The sequence below is a fragment of the Monodon monoceros genome, unplaced genomic scaffold, assembly GCF_005190385.1.
Source record: "Monodon monoceros isolate NGI ecotype Baffin Bay Population unplaced genomic scaffold, NGI_Narwhal_1 Super_Scaffold_20, whole genome shotgun sequence".
NCBI lineage: Eukaryota > Metazoa > Chordata > Mammalia > Artiodactyla > Monodontidae > Monodon > Monodon monoceros.
Window position 1 is genome coordinate 13,672,536 of NW_021703777.1, and position 24,208 is coordinate 13,696,743.

Consider the following 24,208-nt stretch of genomic DNA (forward strand, 5'->3'; position numbering starts at 1 on the left):
GATTCAAAAAGTTATTGCCATGAATTATGTCAAAGAGTGTTTTGCCTATGTTTTCCTCTAGGAGTTTTACAGTATGCAGTCTTACATTTAGGTCTTTAATACTTATAACTGCTCTATATCTTTAAATTGGTTCTGGATTCTGGTAGTCATTTATATAGTTGGAGTGAAAGATGTATGCTTTTGTCTGTTACGAACCTCACAGTCTTTACAATCAAGTTTTAATCCATAGATTTCTGAAAGATGAAGGGAACTAACATTTATTGGGCATTAACTCTATCTCTGTCACAGGGTCTATGTTAAGTTCTTTATATAGTGCTTCATTTAATCTTAGCAATAACCATGAGACAAGTATACATGATTATTCTTATTTTCAAAATGGAGAAATGGAAGTCTAGAGAAATGCATGGGTTTTTCCAAAGGCATACAGCTAATTAGCCAAGCAGGTCATGATCTCTAGCCCTGTGCTCCCTTCTGTAGATGCTGTCCAGGTTACATTGGCATTAGAGACAATGTTCAGAACCTTCCTTTTACACCCATGTTCCAATGTTCCAGTCCGTAGTAACCTAAAACATAATTGAATTGAATTGGCTCTGTCAAAGTGGGGTCAAAGTCTATCTTTCTTGAGTTTGAAAATTATATGTATAGGGGACAGAAGGAGTGTCAGAAAAATCTAGCTGCATTTTTGCATTTTGTTTTCAATTTTAAAAAGTGGAGATTTTACGAAATAGCAATCATAGTAGAGCACAGACACACACTCCCGTTTCTGAAATAACATCATAGATCATAGATATATGTGAGATAACATTGTTTGTACCTTCTCTCACATTAGGTGATCCTTGAAACCTTCATAATAGGGAAGTTGTTCCACATACCAAATCAACAATTTATGTGTGTCTGCCAAGTGCCAGACGCTATCCTAGATGCTGAGGTTTGTCGTGGTTAACTAAAGAGATATAACTCTTAATCTCATGCAGTTTATACTCTAAATATTCTACATATTTCACCTGAGTGTGAAATAATAGCACATTTAAGACCTCACGTGAGAAAGATGCTCTGCATTTCCCCATATAATATTTTTGGTGGGAAAAAAGATCTCAGTGTATCCCTTGTTTACAAACCTTGGATGATATAAAATCTGACTTTTCTTAATTCAGAATTGGCTGTTTTCTGTAGCACGAAGGAAAAACTGCCCTGTGTTTGGAAATCAAGAGACTTAAACTATGTTCAAATCAAGACATAAACATAGTTAAAGTTAGAGAAAAGCATGTCTCATTATGATCAACCTTTCAGTGCTCAATGTGAAAAAAAAAAATACAACCATGCAGAAGAAACAGAAAATACTGCCTATGATAGTTTACAACCAAAATTCAAAGCAAAGGAAACAAACTCAACCAGGACTAATTAGTACCATATTTAGCAAATTCTTTCTCTTTTTAATTACTTTTCTGAGAACTTTGTGTACCTGTTTTACTTTCATATTAATGAATCATTTCTTCTTTTCTCAAGTGTTTATCAACATTTCATAGCTGGCAGCGTCTAAGTGAGTGGTGCTTGCTTAATTAAGGTTTGATACTTTAATTGTGTCATTTAAAGACCAATTAAAAGCATTAAAACAAATTTACATTAATAATTGTTTTCACACGTATTTGGCGCACATAATACTTTTGTGGGCAATCTAGTGTTTCTAACTGAAAATCTCTCCTTATATCCCAGAAGGGTTCAATAACATATACATTTTAATCATTTTCCCTTTTTAAAATGATCTCTTATACTCATTCCCTTCTCTTCCACTATTGTTAAAATTTCTTAGCTTATCTTAAAATATACATAAATTTTATATCTCTAGCGACCAGTAGTTGGTCATCCAGTGTGGCAGTTCTCGAAATACGGTTCACAAGCGTAATCATGTGATGTATTACTAACATTTGCACTTACGGTACAAAGGGAAATAGTGGTTAGAACTGTTGGTAGCACCTGAGTGCAGATCAAGACAGGGTACCAAACTGTTCTTGTATTCTTCACTGCCATCACAGTACAAACAAACCATCAAACAAGCCAACTGACCAAACACCAAACCAGCTAACCAAACCCCACCTACCCAACACCAAACAAAAAGCTACCTTCATTTAATAATATCAAGAATGAAACTGTAAAAATTATTAAGTTTATTAAATTCCAACCTCTGAGTAAATTTCTTTTTAATATTCTATGTGACAAAATGTTAAGTATACAGAATGAAATTCTTCAGCATACTGAAGATTAATGGTTACCATGAGACTTTTCATGAAAGGCAACTTTTACTAGAAAGAATGACTGACAGACAAACTGTGGTTATTCAGGCATGGGTATTTGCAGACATATTCTCAAAAATGAACAAAGTGAGCCTGTCACTTCAGGGAAAACAACCGACAGTATTTATTGCTGATGATCAAATTCAAACTTTCAAACAAAAATTAGGATCTTGGAAAGCCTGTATCCACAGGATTGATCTGCATAACTGAGTGAACCAAGATTTATTTCTCCAAATAATCAGTCAGTGCCCATTGTTTCATATTCATGCCCGTGTAAAAATCCACTCAAAGTACATGATGGACAGTAGATTTTAATTTATCAGAATATGAAAATTTCATTGATAGGGTTTCACATTCGACATTGCATCTAACTTTGAAGAGACTTCTACTTCTCCAGTGTTTGCGTAGTATCAAATAACCACTATTATGAAAAACGTCTACTAAAATATAGCTCCTTTTTTCGTCTACTAAAATATAGCTCCTTTTTTCAACTACATAATGTGTGACCCTATATTTTTCATATATGTCAAATGCAATATATTGCAGTAGATTTAATTCAGAGGCAGATACCCGATTTCTTCTATTGTTAGGCCTTAAAGAGATTTGCAAAAATGTAAAACAGTACCACTTTTTTCATTATTTTTTTGAAAACATGTTAAAATGGGTTCATTATTATTTGTAAATGAATTATACATATTTAAAAACTGTTCAGTTTTAATTCCTAATATAGTAAATATTGTAATCCACATAACTAAAAAATTTGGTGCCCTTAATAATTTTTAATAATGAAAAAGGATCTTGAGAACAAAACCTTTGCGAACTGCTAGCTGGAGGAATCATTGCTTTTAAAAGTCACAGAGACCAGAGCTTGCCTCCCACCCTTGCCTGCTACTCACTTGTTTGCTCTCAGGAAAATAACCTCTCCCAGCCCTAGTCCCCTCATGTATAAAATGAGTATTTTCAGGATTACATTATATGAGATTTATAAACACATAATTGAGGATAGATAAATGATTTCCTCTTGTTCCTTGAAGACTCCTTGAAATGGAAGTATTGTTACTATGAAGTGTTTCAGATAAAAAAAAAATTAAGAACTGGCCTAAGGTCATACAACTAATAGACAACAGAACTGGGATCCTTACATTTTATTGGTACAGTATTCAGTACCCTCTTTCTACGCTATAGATACAAAAAAAGAATGTGTATCAGCAAAGTGGAAGTTATGTAGAACCGTAATGTATCTGAAGTAGGAGGGCGGTTAGAGAACATATTTTCCTACCATCTCCTTGTACTGATAAGGTAATTCAGGGCACACAAACATACTGTTGTGACCCTTGAATTGCTTTGAATTTGGCAGCATTTTTAACATAATTGTTCTCATCCTTTCTTTGCCTCCCATTTTTCTTTGCTTGGCCAGACTAAAAGAACTCCATTATCTTTGGCAAGAACTATACTTACCCATCCCAACAGATGCCGATGAAAGCAAAAGCACACAAAAACAAATGAGAAAGAGGACAAAACTGTTGTGATAAATAGACATAACCTTCTGTGACTGCTGGCTGATTTTATTTTATTTTTTATTTTTATCATAATTTTGATTTTTTTCAAACCTTAGGAATTCAGTACTTGTTGGAAATTTAGCTGAAGTGATTTAAGAAGGGGGTGTTTGGGGAGATATAATACTGTAATAAAAGGACAAAAGGGAGTGGCAGTGTTTGGAACAGGAAAGTGCGTATGACAGTCAGGGTCCGACAACCCGTCCCCTCAGAGCAGGCTGATAAAATTCCTGGATAACACCCTTTGGGTCATTTCTAGAGAGGAGGGCGTAGTTCTCCAGTACACGTGATGATGCTTCCTCTCTTCACCCACAGCCCATTGATACCTTATGGATGATGGGATTAAGCCTTGGTTCCACCACACTATTATGTTTCTTCTTTTTTGGTTTCTTCATAATTTGTTCCCATTTTACTATTACTGCATAGAATTAAAAACATGAACTTAATCAGTTAATATGTTGTATCAGAGTAAAATTCAACCTTTATTTAAACATAGATTGTGTAAATAACCAGCTCAAGGGAAATGAAAGTTATTTCCAGGTTACTCTATATGTCAGTTTAATTTTGGAAATTCCCAACTGCTGTTCATTTTTGGCTGTTTGTCCTGTCATTTTTTTCCCCCTTTCTCTAATATAATACAGTCTCTCCTTTCAGTCTATTCAAATTCCTTTTCCAGTAAACCTCATTAATGCAGACCCATGAGCATACATAATTTAATATGTATGTAATATTCCCTAAATATGTAAATACAACATCAGACTTAAAAATCTGCCTGAAATTAGGTGGGTGAAGTCAGGGATATCCATAGATACATCCATATCTAAGATATAAAGATATGTGTACTTAGTTATGAATGATTTCCTACGCTTGTAGTCAGACAAGCTTGGGTTGATTTTTATCCCTCCTGTCCATCACTAGTTATGATCTTAGGCAGTGGGATGTTAGATGCCCTTTTTCCAAATTGTTTATTGGGTAAGGGTAGAGTTGGGAGTAGTTAGATAGAACACGTTGTAGTGTTTTGGAATATTTGGGTTACCAGGGAAACCACCACTTCTTTCTGCACAGATTCTCTTCTTTAGAAACACCCACTGTCACTGGGAATGTGGTCATGCGAAAAGCAGTCACCGTGTGGCACTCCTATGTTACAGTGTTGACTCAGGGTCACTTCCTTCACACTGAGTTTCTAATCTAGACAGGTATGTTTGGCTGAGTCTTTTCTAGTGATCTAATTCATTCATTGGTATTCCTTCCAAAACATATCCTGAGAACCTATGTTTACTGCCTATGCCTTATTTGGTAAATCATCACCGTGCTGGTTTTCCAATCAAAGCATTCTGGAGATTTCCAAGTCGGTAGCATGGCTAGGGCTAGAAATCATGATTCCTACACCTGTTTGGAATCTAATTATCCTGTTATACATGTGACTTGGCCTATTGTAAGAGATGGTGCTTGGTTGCGTGTTTTGTATATAAGTTACTATATTTTGATATAATGGCACAGGCATAAGCGTCTCAAGTTCTCCTTGAGTTCAGGGCTCCTTTGCCCTTTCTTCCCAATACACTCATTTTCTCTTTGTCCTAAAATTCTCCTTCAGCTGGGCTGATCTAACCTGGGAAAACTGCTCTTTGTTCATAACCTAGGAAGGAACATATGAAAGCAAACCATCCTCTGTGAGAAACTGTGGTCTCGGCTGTGCATCTGGGTGTGTGAGAAGAGATGGGGTCCAGCAGACAAGTGACAGGGTAGTTCCCCTGAGAGGGCAAGCCAGGATGAAAGCTCCCGGTTAGGAGGTGTGTACTGAGTGGAGGGGGGCAAACAGAGACATTTCACACCTGGTGTTTCCTGTCTTCTCAGTGGGATTGGGAGGAAAGAAAGGAGACATCTGGATCTTCAAGAATATTGAAGTTTTTGAGAAGCCATTGGGGGTTGGGAGATAAGAAATGAGGAAGGAAGGCAGAAAAGAGTCTCAGATTTAAAAAAAAAAAAAAAGTCCTATTCTGCACATGTACTCGAATAGAGGGCCCCTGCCCTTGTTTTCCCCATGCATTGTAGAATATTAGCAATGAAGAGCTCAGGGTTTGCTGCTACTGAGAAGAAAAGTAAAGCTGAGAAACTTGACTTGTGTAGATATGAAATACAAAAGCACATTTATGAGCCGCTGCCAATATAGCTGCACAAGTGAGAGTGCCCTGGGCACCCTGCTCTGAGCATCAGCTTGTGTTCTGACACGAGCATTCAGGCACTGGATGATGGACTGAGAAAAAGAAAAAGAAAAAATGCTTTAAAAGTTTCAGTTTTTTATTATTACCTGGGGGGGTGGTGTTGTTCAGAAGTGAGATATTTTTGGAGGTTTGGAAAATACTAAGAACACTTGACAAGAAGAGACAAGTTTGTTACTTGCTGGTCCTCATTGTGGACATACTTGGGTGTGTGTGTGTGTGTGTGTGTGTGTGTGTGAGAGCAAAGGAAGGGTTATATAAATACTAAATCTTTTGAATGAATGTTTATATGATTGAAATGATTTTTTAAAGTCTGAATTGATGTGTTTACTTCTAGGTCTTAATAAACATCAGAAATCTATGACTATTAGGTCATTTTGCTGGTAGGCAGCATTTTTCTGATCTTGATTGGGAACCCTAGTCATTTAATGGCAAGAATTTCCTTCCAGTCACTATTTTTAAAAAATTAAGAACATGTCACATTTAAGTTGCTGTTTGTGTTTAATATAGGTTTTGTAACCAAGTACAGTTTTTCAGCATAAGCACTGATAATTTCAGAATTGAAATACTACTGCCATCTTTCTGTCTTAGGCTTGGTTTCCTCAAGACCAAGTGTCCATTAACGTGAACCAGCTTCTCTTAAGCATTTGTTACTGACCTCCTAACACTTGATTTTTTGTGGGTTGTCATAGTTTTCATGATGTGACAAAAACTTATGCATGTTGATATCGAATATTTTATTGTTGTTCAACCTGTTGTATTGTCGATGAAGAAGAACAGTAAAGGTGATATTGAAGAAAGCATTAAAGGTTTGCTAAGAGGTGGCAATGAGTGTGGTGTTACTAGCAGAGATGCTCTTGAACAATACTGCTAGGGAATAGGTCTAATGAGATTTGGGATGTTTTTTAAAATTAGTCAGCATTAGTGTAATGTTCCTTCAGGGAGTGTTCGTAATGCCTGCAAGAATGTGTCAGTAGAGTGATCAGATTCCAGGCAAACCTTCAGTTGCTTTCAGTAGTTGACATAAAACACACCTGTGTGTTCTCTTCTCTGACATCAAAATTGTTTTGAAAAGCTTTTGACATCTGGAAGTGTGAAAAAGAGCAGATTTTGATTTATTTTCTGACAAGTAGGAAAAATAAATTCTAAACGTAATATGTTTTACCTGTATATGGTACCAGCAGGAAGGGCCTTGTTTATCTCATACCCTTCTAATCAACTGTGGAATAAAACCTCTGAGGTTGCATTATAGATTAGTATTTTTCTTGTAGCATTTTAACGTGCTAAAGATGGAAATATGTATATATATTTACATAATAAACATAAATATCATTCATTTATGATACAGTTGCACTCAGGTTGTCTTTCTTTTTCTTGGAAGGAGTCATTTAGAAACTCTCAAAACAGTCCAATTGTTTGTGAATAGGAATAGTGCTGATGAAGAAAACAGACCCAATTCAACTTACTTTTTACATAGTGACAGGTAAAACTTTCCTTGATAACATACATTTGCTCAGCATCAGTATTACTGTAAATGCTGTCACTTAAGAGAAAATATGTATCAAGTATCAATAAATTTACTTTGAACTCGAGCTAGTCTGCAATAACTTTGGTAACTGAATCAGTTGGCCTTTTAAAAATATATGTTCTGTGTTTTATATATTATATTTTAAAATAAAGTGTTTAAGGATTTTATGTGCCAGAATCCCTGGAATCCTAGGTGGATTTTTATTCACAGATTTTTCTTTTCAAAATTAAGCTTCACTTGGTTTGGCATCAGCAGCATATTCTTTGCAATCCGTTTAATTGAGTAGGTTCTGCTGTTTATCCTAAAGTGCAGATAAATGGCTTTCAGCACACTGTTTATAGTTTAATAGTTCCTGAAGTGAGTCAACATTATCTGCTAACGTCTACATGTCATAACTAATGATCTCTCTGCTTATACTTTCTTGCTAGTGAGGAGACACTGAACTCTACAAAGGGAAGAGCCCTGAACACTTGGGGGTGGGGGGATTATTTGCGATGATGCCTGTTGGACAAGGCTTGTTTTCCCCTCATTGGTATGAAATGGGAAGAGAAATTTGTCCTTTACCATGATTTCAGCATGCACAAAAGCTGTCACAAAGTGCTGTATTCTAAGGACTGGGGTGAAAATTTTGGGGGAAATAGCTATTAAAGAGGTTTGTTTTATTCCAGATTATCTCTCTAATTAATAATTAGCACAAGTTTGATACTTTTCTGGTCAGGCTATTAGACTTGATAGTAGAGAAGGGGAGCCACCAGGAAATTTTCATATTACCACCAAATGGTTACTGTGGTTTTAATGATGAAAGCAAATATTTTTTTGTCTGCTAAGAAAGATGAAAAGAAAATAAATAACTTTCCTAGTTAACTAATCATATATCCTAAGTGGGGCCTATTCATTCTAAAAGACCCGCATGCTCTTCCCTTAAGGATAAAACAAAAGTCTATGAGACTTCATTCCTCATGAGAATCAGCAGGCCTGACGACTGTAAGAGTTAAAGCTGACAAGCTTTGCCAATCTCTGATTCATTAAATAATAAGAGTTCTTGCCTCCCATACTGAATTTTGGGGTTTTTAGGTAGAGAATAGGACATTCTGTAGGTGAACATAGAGAATGGTTTCTTAATAGCTGAAGTACAAACTCTTACATTCTGGGAAAATATTTGGTTTGATCTCATATATTCTTTGTCAAAGTGGAAAACTTTCTAACTGAAGTGACCATTTAAGGTAGCCACTGTCCTTTCCTCCCATATTAATATTATTGTTTGGGAGTAAGTACTTCGGTCATTTAAATAGAACATGAGTAAGTATGTATTTCATACCTTCTTACTCTGATACTGAAATTTAAAATCATATCCCCAATTTATCAAAATATTTCAGGGTGAAAAAACATAACGCACAGGGATATGTCTGCCTTATGTTGGTGTGGTTGAAGATAAAGAACCATGTGAAGAAAGGGTTTATGAGAGGTAGTTATTTTTCATGTAGCCTCTTAGATTCAGGGTTTTTGTTGTTCTTTTTTTCAGTTGTTTCTCATGAGATACCATGTTGATAATTATTTTAAAAAGGAGGAAGGAAATATTTTTACCTTAGAATATAATGTATGGGCAAAAATATAATTTTTGGCATAAATGAGGAGATACGAATTGAATAAAGATATATAAAGAAGGAAAATTTAAAGGTAAGATCAGGCTTTTCAAAGGCTGGGCCACTGAGTCTACTAGGCTTTATGCAATTAAAAAATTTAAAAAATAAGATTGCTTTTGAAGAATGTTTTGAAAACTGAAGCCATTTGTTTATTGAAAGAGGGACAGCTTGAGCAACATGAGGCCAGAATGTTCCAATGTGTGCCATACACAGATTTAAGATAACACAATCATTACAATAACATAGTCTCAATTTGGATCTTTCCTCGGTGTTTCTGCCCAAATGTCAACAAGACTTTTGCCTTTGGCAAATCTTATTCCAATAAATCAAACAAAGTGGAGGGTGGTTCAGAATCTCAGCACTATTTTAATGGCCAATTAAGTATAATTTCAGAAAAAAATTTTTTTGTCCAAAAAAATATCAGGAGTCTATATTTTTTGCTAGTCATATACGTACCCAGGACCCAATTCAGCCGTCTTATTTTACTTTGGACGCACAGACCAGAGTGTGGGAATCGTTAAAATATTAATATAACATTTTGTGGCATACTGCCTAAATCTTGGTCCTCCTCCAGTTAGCCTCAGAGTGTTATTTGGAACTTTAAATGCAGTATTATCTTTAACACTAATGTCTAAATATAAAGGAAGGCTCTAAGACTTGTCAAATTCTGATGAGAGAGAATGCTTTTATGGACATAGGAATTTCTTTTGACCCTTTTGCTCCTAATATATATCATATGGAATTTTTCTAATTTTTTTTAATATACTGCTTTGCTTAGCAGCTAATTAGCATCTAATCAATGAAAACAAAAAAATAACTTGAAATTTTAAACATTTTAAAATATATACCTTACATATGTACATTTTGAAATTGATATATTTTCTTCATTTCAGCTCTTTGGGTATATACAATTGAATTTTTTGTTTCTGTTTTTTAACCATCTGCTATTAGGAAAGGGTGTCTGGTTTTGGGGTAAGGTTTTAGATTATTTAAAATGGCACGGATACTGGCCTGGGGGACAGATGGTTTTGTGTTTATATAGAGTGTCAAAGGAAAAAGAGTGAAAGTTTTGGTATGAGTGAATGGTCAGCAGCCCTTTTATGGCAAAAGAACAACAATAACAGAAAGAGTAACTTTTATTTACTCTCTCCCATTAGATTTTAAGGTTTGTGAGCTTTGTGGCGGTTTCTTCTTCATCTCTGTGAAACCAACATGCTTCGTAGAGAGCTTTGTGTATAATAAATATTTCTTAAATCAGTCTGGAGTTGCTAGCAGTTTTATGCTGGTTAAAATAAATACTTTATGCTGGCCTAAGCCATATATGATGAATAAGATAGTTGTGTCTCAAAGATAAATTTTATATCACGTTTTAATGAGTCAAGTCCAGTAATATGGTTGACTTAATAAAAAGATAAAATTAATGGTAATCATTTGGTTTCAGTTTTCCCAACATTATAAAAGGAGTTTGATGTCTAGAATAGGTAAACCTCTTTAAAGAAAGATTTTTAAATGTTTATGCAGCTGATCAATCTGTGAAGTTGTGCTGATTTTAAAATAAACCAAAGAATTGCATGTTGAACTACCATGCTAAAAGTCAAAAGGGTAATATCAAAAAATAGATTTCTAGATACTTAAATGTTGTATATTTTTCTGCCTGTGTATAATCAGAGGCAGCTTTGAACCATCTGGAATTGTTACATAATACACTGTGGTCAGTGACTTTTTTTTCTTTTCTTTTTACTTACTTTTTTTTGATTCTAAGGTTTCCTTTCTCTTTCACCTTTCCACTGTCATATGCCATGTATCTTGAACATAGCTCAGTGCTTGACCAGAATAATCTCTCTTGCCAGCTTATAATCAAAGGGAGTACTGAGAAAAACAGCTGAGCTGTATTAGGCAACCACCGTCTGGACTGCATTTCTTAACTGGTGAATAACACATCACAGGTGCAGGATTAGTGTTGCCTACGGTGCTGTGCTTTTTAGTGGACACCCCTAGCAATTCTGTGTGTCCTCCTCATGTCTCGTCCCAACGAACCTGGCAACGATCTATCAGGCGTACAGAAATCAAAAGTGAGTAGTGGGAGAAGCTTTATATCTTACAGAGGCTGTTTTTTCCCTCCAGAAATGTAAGCAAGATCAGTTAAGCCAATTCTGGTACACACAAAAGAGATGATAGAACTTAGTCTTTCTTGGCATAGAGGTTTGGGAATAGAACAATTCAGGGGTTCAAAAATGTCGTGCACAAAAATTACACGGCAAGAAAATGCAGTTTAGCTTAAATGTCCCAGCAATGTGTAATTTAGGTTACTTTTAAACTACTACAAATGTTGCATGTATTATTATACCTTCTGTGTTGTCTGTGTGTTGGAGTGGGTATGTGTGTTTGCCCCTACACATTTTCCAATACTGTCATGGTTAAAACCAAGTGTTTTGGCTGTGTAACGTCCTGTGGTAGAGTTTGTAGTTTTTGATGTTGTAAATTCTTCTGCTATCTATGATATATGTCTCAATTCATAGATTATAAGTCAAAGTTGCTTTCTTGCAAATATGGTTTTTAAAAAATGCAAAAATATTTTAAAGTACAAATTAATGATTTAAACATTAGAAGAAATGAATGTTCTGAAAATTCAGTTTCTAAGTCATTTAATTTGATCAGGAAGGTTATAAATTGTTTTAAGGTAAAGTATACAGTCAGAGAAGCTAAGGCAAGTATATTTTAGTAATTCATGTCATTTTTGGTATCTATCTTAGGAAACTTTCCTATGAAGCATGACATAACTGTAAACAAAGCTATGTAGATAGCACTGCAGGTTTTGTACAGTTGTTTCTTCAGATTCTTTAGTTTTTCTCTTAAAACTCTGTAATGGCTTTCTAATATTCAGATCGTTTTAATTCATTTTGCTGCTGGTTATCATTATTCTATGTTGTTTCATCATAGACCTTTAAACTCATCGGTGATGATAGTAGTTGATAATAGTGCATTGTAAGTTAAGTTTTTAAATATATATATTCCATATATTTTATGCCTCAAATATTTGAACATTTGTAATAGCAATATATTTACATTTTCAAGATCAGTATGCTCCTTACTAAAGTATCCTTTAACAATTATCCAATTAGAGGATCCAGAAAGGATTAGAAACAGAGAGATCCTAAATGCTTTCCAGGTTTTTTCTTTGGGGAAAAAGAATAGCATGAACCTGGTGATTGGGCTTCTGATGTCTGGCTTCATTGTCACTTCTCTTCTTTACATAGATGTCTGTTCAAAGTAGTTTTACACTTCAAGCTGTCTTGGGGGTGCTTTGCAAAGCTGCAGAGTAAGTTTTGGTGTGGTGGCTAGTTGAACATCCGCTTTGATTAGCTTTAGATCTCTGTGAAGCAGAGCATTGATAGAAAGTCTCCGAATAAACCATAGCTCCTGGCTTGGCAGTCTGCCATGTCCTGGTTGATTCTTTGACATTATTGTCAAAGAGGCTGTGGTTCAGTTTCTTTTCCAACGAAGAAAAGAACAGACATATTAAGTATTTTTAAATGCAGAGATTTTTTTAACTTTTAAAATCATCCTATTAGCTGTGATTATGCTATTTTATGGATATAGATTCAGTTTAATGTTAAACTATCTTTAAACATGGTGGTTACTTGCTTGTAAAGTTTATTATTTCTTATGTTGATACTTTTATTAAGATACTTGTTATCATGTCATGTTTTAGAGTATTTTCAAAGATTTTTAATTTATATGAACATTTTGGTTGAGTTTCTCCAAATTCGAAAGCATATTAAAACCTGTGGGAAAGCTAGCTACTGTTCTACCTTTAAAGAGTATAAATGTGATGGCCTAAGAACTATAAATCATGTTATAATCAATTATGATGCTTACTCAGGCTCATAACTCTGTATTAGTTACCTGTAAAACAAACAAATATGAATATATATGTTGTATGTTCACATTTATGTAATATTTCACCTTTTTATGATTTGTTCAACTCATAATCTAGCATCCCAGAATATAAAACACTTGAATTATTGAAGCTTTCACTTTTTATCCAGATGTTTTGGGGTCTCTGGGCAGAACTTTTATGATATAAAATGTTGAAAACATGATTATCGTACAGAAACTGAGTGATATGGTCATGTGGATGTGTAAGTATGGTAAAAAGAGAAACAATTGCTGGCAAATGGAAACATGTGAAATATTTTATTATAAAAGCTCTGGTTTCTATAGAGATCCAGCAAATCTTTAACATTGTAAAACTAGTGTGTTTTTCTTACCCTATTCAGTAGTGTCACCAGTGAGCCACTGAAATGAAAAACTGTCAGTATCCCTGGTGCTTATGTTTTCCATAAAATTTATTGGTTGATTCCTGTCACCCCTAGTAATCTTCCCTCCTGTGCCTCCTACCTAGGACTTACTTACATTTGACAATTATATGTGGCATTTTGACTTCTATTTTATTATTTTCATATACTGTTTTTGGTTTTCCATATGTAGCTGATTTGTCTCACTGTATTCCACATGCAGTTGATTTGTCTCACCAGCAAGATTGTTACATTACTGAAGGTACTTCAGGTGCTCTGCGCCATTGTGTTATGTAGATGGAATGGATTTAATGATTATTTGCTAAATAAATGAATAATGAATAACAATGTATTATTCAGCTGTGAACAAAGTGTCAATGTTTCGTAAACCAAAAAGCTCAATATTTTTATAGACTTTCTGTGCACAGTGATGAGCCCAGAATGGCAAAGTTAATGGAAGTAACATGAAGCAAAAGAAAGGGGAATTGAAGAGGAAGAGAGAATCAGGATGAGAGAAAGAGGTTGGGGAAAGAAGAAATGGAAGAGAAGTAGAAACATGTAGGAGATGAAGCAGTAGAGAAAAGGAACAAAAACAATGGAGGGGGAGAAAGAGAAAAATCTGAAGAATGAAAACAAAAAAACTGAATAGTAAGCTTCAGCAGCACAGAAAACAACAGTTTACTGTTATTCACTCTTAGTATGTGCAAGGAGCTGTGATAGGTGCTTTACTTGGAGTCTCTCATCCAGTTCTCCTAGCGAGCCAATGTGTGCTGCGACTTTCCACACCCTCTGTTAGAGAGGTCAGTGACTTGCTAAGGCAACAGAGCATGGCAGTAGCTAAGCTGGGGTTTGAACTGTTTTGTCCGTTTTACGTTATATCCTGGTCAAGTCTGAGTCTACTGCTTGGTGACCACACCTGGTGTTGGTTTCTCACCTGGCATTTCATCCCCCTCTATAGCATGGTAGCCCCAGAACTTACCACCTACAGCCTGCCTTGTCCCTCTCTCCTCTGACTTCTGAGACTCGAAGGAGAAAGAAACTCCTGTGCAGTTCACTTCACTATTAATAATTGAAAGTCTACTCTTTCTTTGTAATGCATGTGATTTTGCTTTGGTAGTTTTGAATCTAAGTTGTATTTATATTTTGTTTTCAAAAGAGTTTAGGCACGTATTTCAACTTTTTATTAACGATTGCGTTTCATGTTGTTTATATATATATATTTTTCTAAGTTCTTGTTGCAAACAACATAGAAAAATTGTTTGAAAATGTCTTAGTATAATGAAAGAGGGTTAGGCAATGAAAATTGAGGTCAGGACTTTTGAATTGAGTATGCTTATTAGACAGTAAATTAAATTATTAAATTGAGTTAAATGATTCAAGGCTTAAGTGATGAAAATAAAAGTTAGTTATCTATTTAAACCCACCATTCAGGATCACGAAAAGTTAGCTTGAAAATTAATATTGTTTTCAAGCTCTGATTCAAGTTTTATTCCTGTGTGTCATAGGTTTTGGGTTTTAACCAGTGTACTCTTTAAACCAGTTTTGGTTGAGAAAGGAAATGAGCATTGATTCACATTATTTATTATCATAGCAACATGGATAGTGTTAGACTGGATCAGTCCCAAAGCATTGCTGGACAGTTCAGTAGTACTTTCAAATTTTCTTCCACTAATCTTTTTACCCAAGATACTTGAAGTACAAACTTGTGTGATATGAATTTCAATTTCTCTTCTTGGTCCGGCCTGCCCTCTTGTGAAGATGATGTAGAACAGAGAAGACACTCAAAATATTGTTAATTTTTGAGATATTTAGACAGCTAAAAAGTAAAAAATAAAATGAAGAAAGGAAAATAGATTACTAGTAGATCCTGTGGCACAAAATAATTACATGTCTTCTTTAAATGAATTTTGAAGACTCACATCCATTTCTTAGTATTAATACATGGTGTATTTGAGATTTAATTTCCTTGAATTATTGCTGTTCATAAAGATCGTTCTCCATGTGTTTTAATGTGACAGTAGATTCTGATATTCTCTTCACTATGACATATATCATACAACAATATTTTATATCACAAACTTAAAATGTTTTATTCCATTTTTGAAATAAGAATGTTACCGAGAAAAAATAATCAAAACTAGTACATTAACTAAAATGTACTTTAGGATATAATGGATGAATATGGAAGCTAAAATTTATTTCTTGCAGAGTTGTGGTATTGTATTTTTTTTGCAATTTACTGTTGTCCTGTGTTTTCTGATATTTCTATAAAAATCTTGTTTCATTTTTCTGTAAAAATCATATGGAAGGGTACACTATAATATAAAATAATATAGAAATAGTAAAAATAATTGATTTGTTAAGTATATACATCAAAAATGAGTTATTTTATAGTGTTTATACCAGGCTGCCAGCTAATAATTGTCCACTGATTCCAGATGAGTACTTTAAAGACATTCTTTATAACTCTGCCTTACTTCCTAACTTATACAAGAAGAGATGCCATAGAAAACTTGTGTATAACTATATACAGACATACAAAATAGCTGGAAACGTGTGTAACTGTAACATATATCCATGAAAAGATATTCAAGGAAGATAACCATCTGTTTAGCTTTTGTAATTGAATGGAAGTCACACTGTTGCATGCTGATCATTATATTATTTTGTGAAGTTTGAGTAATTTGCCTGAAAATTTGTAAATCTATCTCCTATATGAAGATCATAAGGAATATAATTTAGTTGCAATTCATTAAGAACACACACGTGCGCACACACGCACACACACACACACACACACACACACAGAAACATGTTTGGAAGTGACCTTGTGGTTCAGTTGCTCCCTAAAAAAATCTACTGATCCTCTGAAAAATGAGGAACAAGTTTAGATTGGCTTCCACAGGCCCTACTTTGTATTATCATGGTAGTTTGGATAGTTAACAACCTGGATTAGCTATAATGTAACTAGCTAAGCTAACCAGGCAGCATCTGAAGTGTCTGGATTCACACTGTTAAGCTAAAGATTGGTATTAGGGAGAAAAAGGGGTGGGGAGTTAGGGGAGGGGGAAGGTAGGAGGGAGGAAGGAAACTGAAAATGGACTGAACTAAAGAGGGTGTAGTATTTATTCCTAAGACATTTCCGAACAGTCTGACTTTTCTCAGTTTTTTTTCCCTCTTACATTTTTCTGTCAGATTTATTTATAATTCTATTACTAAATATTAAAAAAGTCTTAACTGTCTGGAAAGGTACTGGGAAGAAATAATCAATTTTGTTGAAATTCTTTTCAACCTAAGTAGAAACCATTCACTATTTAGCTTTCCTTGGTGGAAAAAAATTCCTTTTAATTTGCTGATTTAGAAAATATAATGTACTAAGTTATATGTAATGTTTCTTTCATAATTAGTAATCTTGCCGTTGTTTTTAATGATTATCTTCTTTTATATAAATTTATCAGAAAGTCAGGCTAAATTCATGTTTTTATGAGATGATTATTAATTTTATATACATGTAATTGCCTTTTTTATACCTTAGCTGATGTGTTCAGTCTTGTTTTTGATCTAAAATGCCTAAGCTTACCTATATGAGGCTGGCTAGATTTGGCATAAATTCAGAATGACTTTATATGAAAGTGATCCTTTTATAAATCCCTTTTCATAATTATAGCAGCAGATAAAACAGTTCAGTTTCTCATTGACCCTTTATTTCAAATGTGGACTAGCTATTAGGAAGATCTTAAGGAAATTGAACCAATAATTTAAAACCTCCAAACAAACAAAAGTCTAGTTCCAGATGGCTTCACTGGTCAATTCTATCAAACATTCAAAGAAGAATTAATACCAGTCCTTCTCAAACTCTTCCAAAAATAGAAGAGGAAACACTTCCAAAATCATGTTATGAGGCCAGCATTTCCTTGATATCAAAACCAGACAAGGACACCATAAGAAAAGAAAATTACGGACCAATATCCCTGATGAACATATCTAAAAATCCTCAACAAAATATTAACAAACCAAATTCAACAATATATTAAAAGGATCATACACCGTGATCAAATGGGATTTATTCCAGGGATGTAAGGGTGTTGCAACATCCACAAATCAATCAATGTGATTTACCACATGAACAAAATGAAGGATGAAAATCTTATCATCTAAATACATGCAGAAAAAGCATTTGACAAAATTCAACATCCATTCATGATAAAAACAACAACAACAACAACTCTCAAAACAGGTATAGAAAGAATATGCTTAAACACAGGAAAGGCTATATATATGACAAGCCCACAGCTAACATCATACTCAACAGTGAAAAGCTGAAAGCTTTTCCTTTAAGATTAGGACCAAGACCAGGATGCCCATTCTGGCCTTTTTTTTTTTTTTTGCGGTACGCGGGCCTCTCTCTGTTGTGGCCTCTCCCGTCGTGGAGCACAGGCTCTGAACACGCAGGCTCAGCGGCCGTGGCTCACAGGCCTAGCCGCTCCGCGGCATGTGGGATCCTCCCGGACCGGGGCATGAACCCGTGTCCCCTGCATCGGCAGGCGGACTCTCAACCACTGTGCCACCAGGGAAGCCCAACTCTGGCCATTTTTATTCAACATAGTATTGGAAATGCTAGCCAGAACAATTAGGCAAAAAAAGAATAAAAGGCATCTAAATTGGAAAGGAAGAAGTAAAACTGTCACTATTGGCAGATGACATGATGTTATATATAGAAAACCCTAAAGACTCCACCAAAAACTGTTGGAACTAATAAATGAATTCAGTGAAATTGAAGGATATAAAAGCAGTATAGAGAAATCTGTTGCATTTCTATACACTAAAAATAATGAATGAACTATCAGAAAGAGAAATTAAGAAAACAATTTCCATTTACAATTGCATCAAAAAGAATAGAATACCTAGGAATAAATTTAACCAAGGAGGTGAAAGACCTGTGCACTAAAAACTATCAGACATTGATGAAACAAATTGAAGAAGACAAAAACAAATGGAAAGCTAATCCATGCTCACAGACTGGGAGAATTAATATTGTTAAAATGTCCATATTACCCAAAATAGTCTACAGATTCAATACAATCCCTATCAAAATTCCAATGGCATTTTTCACAGTAATAGAACAAACAACCCTAAAATTTGTATAGAACCACAAAAGACCCTGAATAGCCAAAGTAATCTTGAGAAAGAAGAACAAAGCTCAAGGCATCATGCTCCCAGCTTGCAAACTATATTACAAAGCTATAGTCACCAAAACAGTATGGTATTGGCAGAAAAACAGACACATAGATCAATGGAACAGAATAGAGAGCCCAGAAATAAACCCACACTCTTATGGTCAGTTAATCTATGACAAAGGAGCCAAGGATATACAATGGTAAAATGATAGTCTCTTCAATAAATGGTGTTGGGAAAACTGGATAGCTACATGCAGTAGAATGAAACTGGACCATTATCTTACACCATACACAAAAAGTAACTCAAAATGTATTAAAGGCTTGATTGTAAGACCTGAAAGCATGTAACTCATCAAAGAAAACATAGGTTGTAAGCTCTTTGACACAGGTCTTGGTGTTGGTATTTTGGATTTGACACCAAAAGCAAAGCCAAGCAAAAAGAAACGAGTGGGACTACCTTAAACTAAAAAGCTTCTGCACAGCAAAGGAAACCCTCAACAAAATGAAAAGGCAACCTACTGAATGGGAGAGGATACTTACAAATCGTATATCTGTTAAGGGGTTGATATCCAAAATATATAAAGAACTCATACAACTCAGTAGCAAAAAAACAAAGTTCCATTTAAAAAAAGGCAGAGGATCTGAATAATACTCATTTTTCCAAAGAAGACATACAGATGGCCAACAGGTACATGAAAAAATGCTTAACATCCCTAATCAATAGGGAAATATGTATCAAAACCTCAGTGAGATATCACCTCACACCTGTTAGAATGGCTGTTCTCAAAAAGACAAGTGATAACAAATGCTGGTGAGGATGTGGAGAAAAGGAAACCCTTGTACATTGTTGGTGGGAATGTAAATTGGTGCAGCCACTATGGAAAACAGTATGCAGCTCCCTCAAAAAATTAAAAATAGAACTACCATGAGATCCAGCAATTCCAATTCTGGGTATTTATCCAAGGAAACAAAAACACTAACTTGAAAAGATATATGCACCTCTATGTTCATTTGCAGCATTATTTACAATGGCCAAGATATGGAACAACTGAAGTGTCCAGCAAGGGGTGGATAAAGAAGATGTGGTACATTGTTGTACATCTGAAACTAATATTGTATGGCAACTATACCTCAACTTAGATACCATAATCTTTCTTTTTAACTGTGCTCTTAGCTTTTAAGTTGAGTCTAATCATATTTATTCATTCTGTTGCTACTGCTTCTCTTCTCCCTTGTCTTCTCTTTTTAGCCTCCAAATTATCACTTAATTATTTTAGTTTAATCTTGTGATTGGAAATGTTGTGAATCATGTGATAACGATTTTCATTTCATAAGGAATTAAACACATATAGATTAATTGACTCCTAAGTAGCAGTTACATACTTTTATGGATTACTCCCTTGATTATTTTGGCAAAAGCAAATAAAGAACTCTCCACCTGTCTCAGATTTGCATTTAATTATCCATGTATTTAATGCTAATTAAAAGCAATCATTTATCATCTCACTACATTTACTTGTTTGGGTCATATTGTATGAAGGCAGCCTTATATGTTCATTCAGTATGTTGTCTGTTAACTCAGTTTATAGAAATGGTATCTGTTGTGAGCTAGCTATGCTTATCTTTTTGTTCTTATGAATGTGTTTTTGGTAAAATATCATGTATTCTGACTGCATGTTACAGTGTTAAACATTTTAGAAGGATTATGCAGCAATATTTCATCTTCACTATCTCTATAGAAAGGATGATTTTTACCTTCTGATTACCAAGTTTTTATTGCTAGTGTCTCCTCTGGAACTCTTTTATATTGTTGGTTTTTTTGTTTGTTTGTTTTAGCCCCTTTTCTTGTTCATGTAGTGGGATTTTGTAATTAAAATGCTCTGTAAACTGCCCTTTTCAACAAAAATTACATTTTAACAGTCTTCCTTGTCAGGAAGTATACTTTCACATCTACATTTTAATGACTACATAGGAATCTCTTTTAAGAGACCTGACTTATCCCCTCTTGTTGTAAACACAGATTGTTAAGCAATATCGCAAAGAATCTCCTTCTAACTAAATTTTATATCATTATTTTGTTTAAATAAATTTAAAATGTGAGAAAATCATGAATCCTGTATTAAAATGTTTTTTACAAAATGACATCTTCTTTCCAATAGTATAAAGATGTTTCTTTTTATACTGTAGACCATTCTGTGTGAATATTCCATTTAACAACTTTTCCCACCACGTGGTAAATTCTGTGTATGTTTAGTTCATCCTACTTACCTAGGCTGTGTCTGGAACAAGGTAGGCACCCAATATGTGTTTGCTAAGTAGACATATGCATAATAAATGAATTTTTATTATTTTGTTTTAAAAACTTCAAAGAGCAGGGGCCTGGTATGGAAGAAAGCAGGATGTAATAAGTTTTAAATATCTTACCTTCATCACTTGGAGTTACTTCGAGGTAATTTAGGTCATAAAGTTAGTAAGACTGAGAAACAGATTTAAAAAGAAGGAAACCAGCATGGCACGGTGCTATATAGGCATACCAATACCCACTGCACCTGGATAGCAAGTGGTGCTAGGGCATTTATGCAGGCTTTAAATACAAGATACTAACATAAACTGTGTTTAACTTCACTTTATTTTGGAATTTAACTTAAGGATGAGCACCGATTTTATAGAAATAATAAACACCTATTGAGATTAATTTTGTGGTTGGATTAAATAAATATTTACTTAATCTAGTCCTAGTTTTCTCAGAGTGGAGTCTGCACATCATCTGTCTAAGTCACCTGGGGTCTTCTGGAATAATGCCTTTCCCTTGGCTCATCTGAGACCTGTGGAATCAGAATCACTGTGGGTGGCCCAGGATTCTGAATATAACAGACTCTTCATATATTACAATTGATATGTCTTCTGCAGACTAAAATATAAGGAACTGTTTGAGAAAGGTGCACATCTTACATAAATTTGAAAAATCTAATGAAATATTAGAATTAATGATTGGGGGAAATTCTGGTAAATGGATCTAACATATTCTTTTTTCCTTTAATTACTACTTTCTACAAATTCAACTAATTAGCATAACATAGAGAAAGTCAGGATAGATCATCACAGACCTTTTTCTAAACTCTTCATTCTCTGATATAACCAGTGGTTGGAGGCACTAATTTGTAGTTAAAAAAAAAAAAATAACAAATGTACACTGTACATATCTATTGTGCATACTGTACTTCTGATCTAGAATTTCAATTTTTTAACCCAGTATCTTTCAGATAATATTTTTGTTGAAATTGTATTTAACTGTAGGCAAACTGGATGTGTTGTTAGATTTTAAATCAAACATTGCTCAGGGTGACAATTTATACAGTGACATAGCATGTAGGAGAGCTCTTACCACAATGCCTGAAACCTGGTGTCAATTAATCTATGCCTCCTTCTGAAGCATCCTTTCTTTCCAAAAGTGGTGGTAAAGAAGAAAACATGAAAACTGTCTCAGTGATATGTCACCATAGGTTGTGCAACATTGTCTTACTATTTAAAAGGTGAAAAATTAGATTTCTCCAATAACATTAGCTAACATTTATCAAGTAATACTATGTAACATACCCACTCTAAGCTCTTGACAGGTAGGTGCTTATAATTATCTCCATTTTGATGATAAGAAAATGAAGCACAGTGGGATTATTTGTAAAGCTATTCAATGTCAACTAACTGGTAAACAGTAAAGCCTACTTTAGAACCAGAAAGATCTGTCTCTAAGCATCATGTCTACTATCGTATCTTCCATTGAAGATGTAGAATCATTGCTACTGTAACAGGTCGTCACTTTCGCTTGTATATCTTGATAATTAAATTTTTATCTTCCTAATGAATGTTGCAGATTAAATATGTTTAATGATTTCTTTAAAAAATACATGGTATACCTAAAGTGAAGAGAACCCTAAAGTAAAGAGACTGGTAGAAAGTTTTAGGGCCCAGATGATCTGGGTGTAAATGCTGGCTTCAAGACTTATTAGCAGGGTGCAGATCACTTAAACTTCGAGTCTTAATTTTCTCATCTGAAAATGGGAATGGTTATATTTACTCACAGCATTACCGCACAGAGTAGAGATAATCTATATAATAGTGGGTCATTGAACTGCTTGCACTCAATCAAATACAACTATTATAACTTAATGTAGAAACTACTATTCTGAAAGGGTTATGAGAATTTCTAATGAGACATATATATCATATAGAAAGTATAATTTTTAGTGTCAAAACATCAGAATATGTTTTCTGTTTAGACGTTTAACTATTATGAATACTTAATATTTTGTTTAATAGCATCTTTCTTTGGACAGAAGACTGTGGCTGGGCTATCCCAAAGATGCTTAAACTCTTACTGTTTCTTCTTTTCAGCAAACTTCCTTGATAACATGCTTTTGCGAAGTTCAGGAAAATTGAACGTGGGCACCAGGAAAGAGGATGGTGAGAGTACAGCCCTCACCCCTCGCCCAAAGATCTTGCGATGTAAATGCCACCACCACTGTCCAGAAGACTCAGTCAACAATATTTGCAGGTTGGTCATATAAATTATTTAACTCTAGTTTTAATAGAAAGCCATCCTTTTTTGACTATAGAATTGTAGGCTAGTGTTTCCAAGAGCACATTTTGGGGAATAGGTCCTAAACCCATTAACTCTCAGAGCTGTGCCTGTATGTAGAGAAGTACTGAATCGCATTTTGCCCTGAAATGTTGTTCTGAGGTCATTCTTCCTGCAAACATCACATGTGCACATAAACAGAGAGCACAGATCCCAGGGTCCCTGTCAAGGAGCAAGAACCAATTATTTTCTTTCAAAAGACCTCAGCCCCCAAAATAAATGCAATAGCAGTGGTGTCAAATGTGTTTTGTTTGTTTGTTTGTTTGTTCTAACATTTATTATGGTCATGGTGTTAGTATCTTGGAAAGAACACCTAAGCTGTTAGGAATATTTGTAAACTGCCTCTGGGAAACAGCGTAGTAATAGATGTGAGTCCACCAGAAGTTAAGATTAAGACGCTAAATACTAGAGAATAAACTCCTCAGTAGCTAATCATGTTTGTATAAATACTTTCTAATATTTGAAACTGGACCGTTTGCCTCTTTCTTCCTTACACATCTTTACGCAGCCACATCCATTTTTTTGGTCACTGTCCCTGCACTGACTCCCCAGGGTGAGGACAACAGTAAATAAAGAGGCCAGAGTGTGTCCAGGGCAAAGTGGCTGAGATAACAAGACAAGTGTGGGTCTCAGGAGTTAAAATGTCAGAGAAGCAGAGTCTCCCTCAAGGACGATAATGGACCCAAATAGGAAGATGGGCTGCTGGGTTTGAACTCTGGGCAGAATATCTGGGCAACCATTTGGGACCTCATTCCCCAGGAAGGAGCATGAAGCTGAGTTGAATGCTTTTCTTTTTCATGCTGAGACCTTTTTTTTTTTTTTTTTAAAGTTTCCTATGAAGTGGGATATATCTAATATAA

The 24,208-nt window shown here is 34.7% G+C and overlaps 1 protein-coding gene across 1 annotated transcript in view; it reads left to right on the top strand.

The window, feature by feature from the left end:
• BMPR1B (bone morphogenetic protein receptor type 1B) overlaps window positions 1-24,208 on the top strand; it is a 161,557-nt gene that overhangs the window by 75,945 nt on the left and 61,404 nt on the right. The window contains exon 2 of the mRNA XM_029235789.1: window positions 23,105-23,264. Coding sequence (XP_029091622.1) covers window positions 23,122-23,264 — 143 coding nt within the window. The 5' untranslated portion in view covers window positions 23,105-23,121. The remainder of the gene's footprint in view (window positions 1-23,104; window positions 23,265-24,208) is intronic.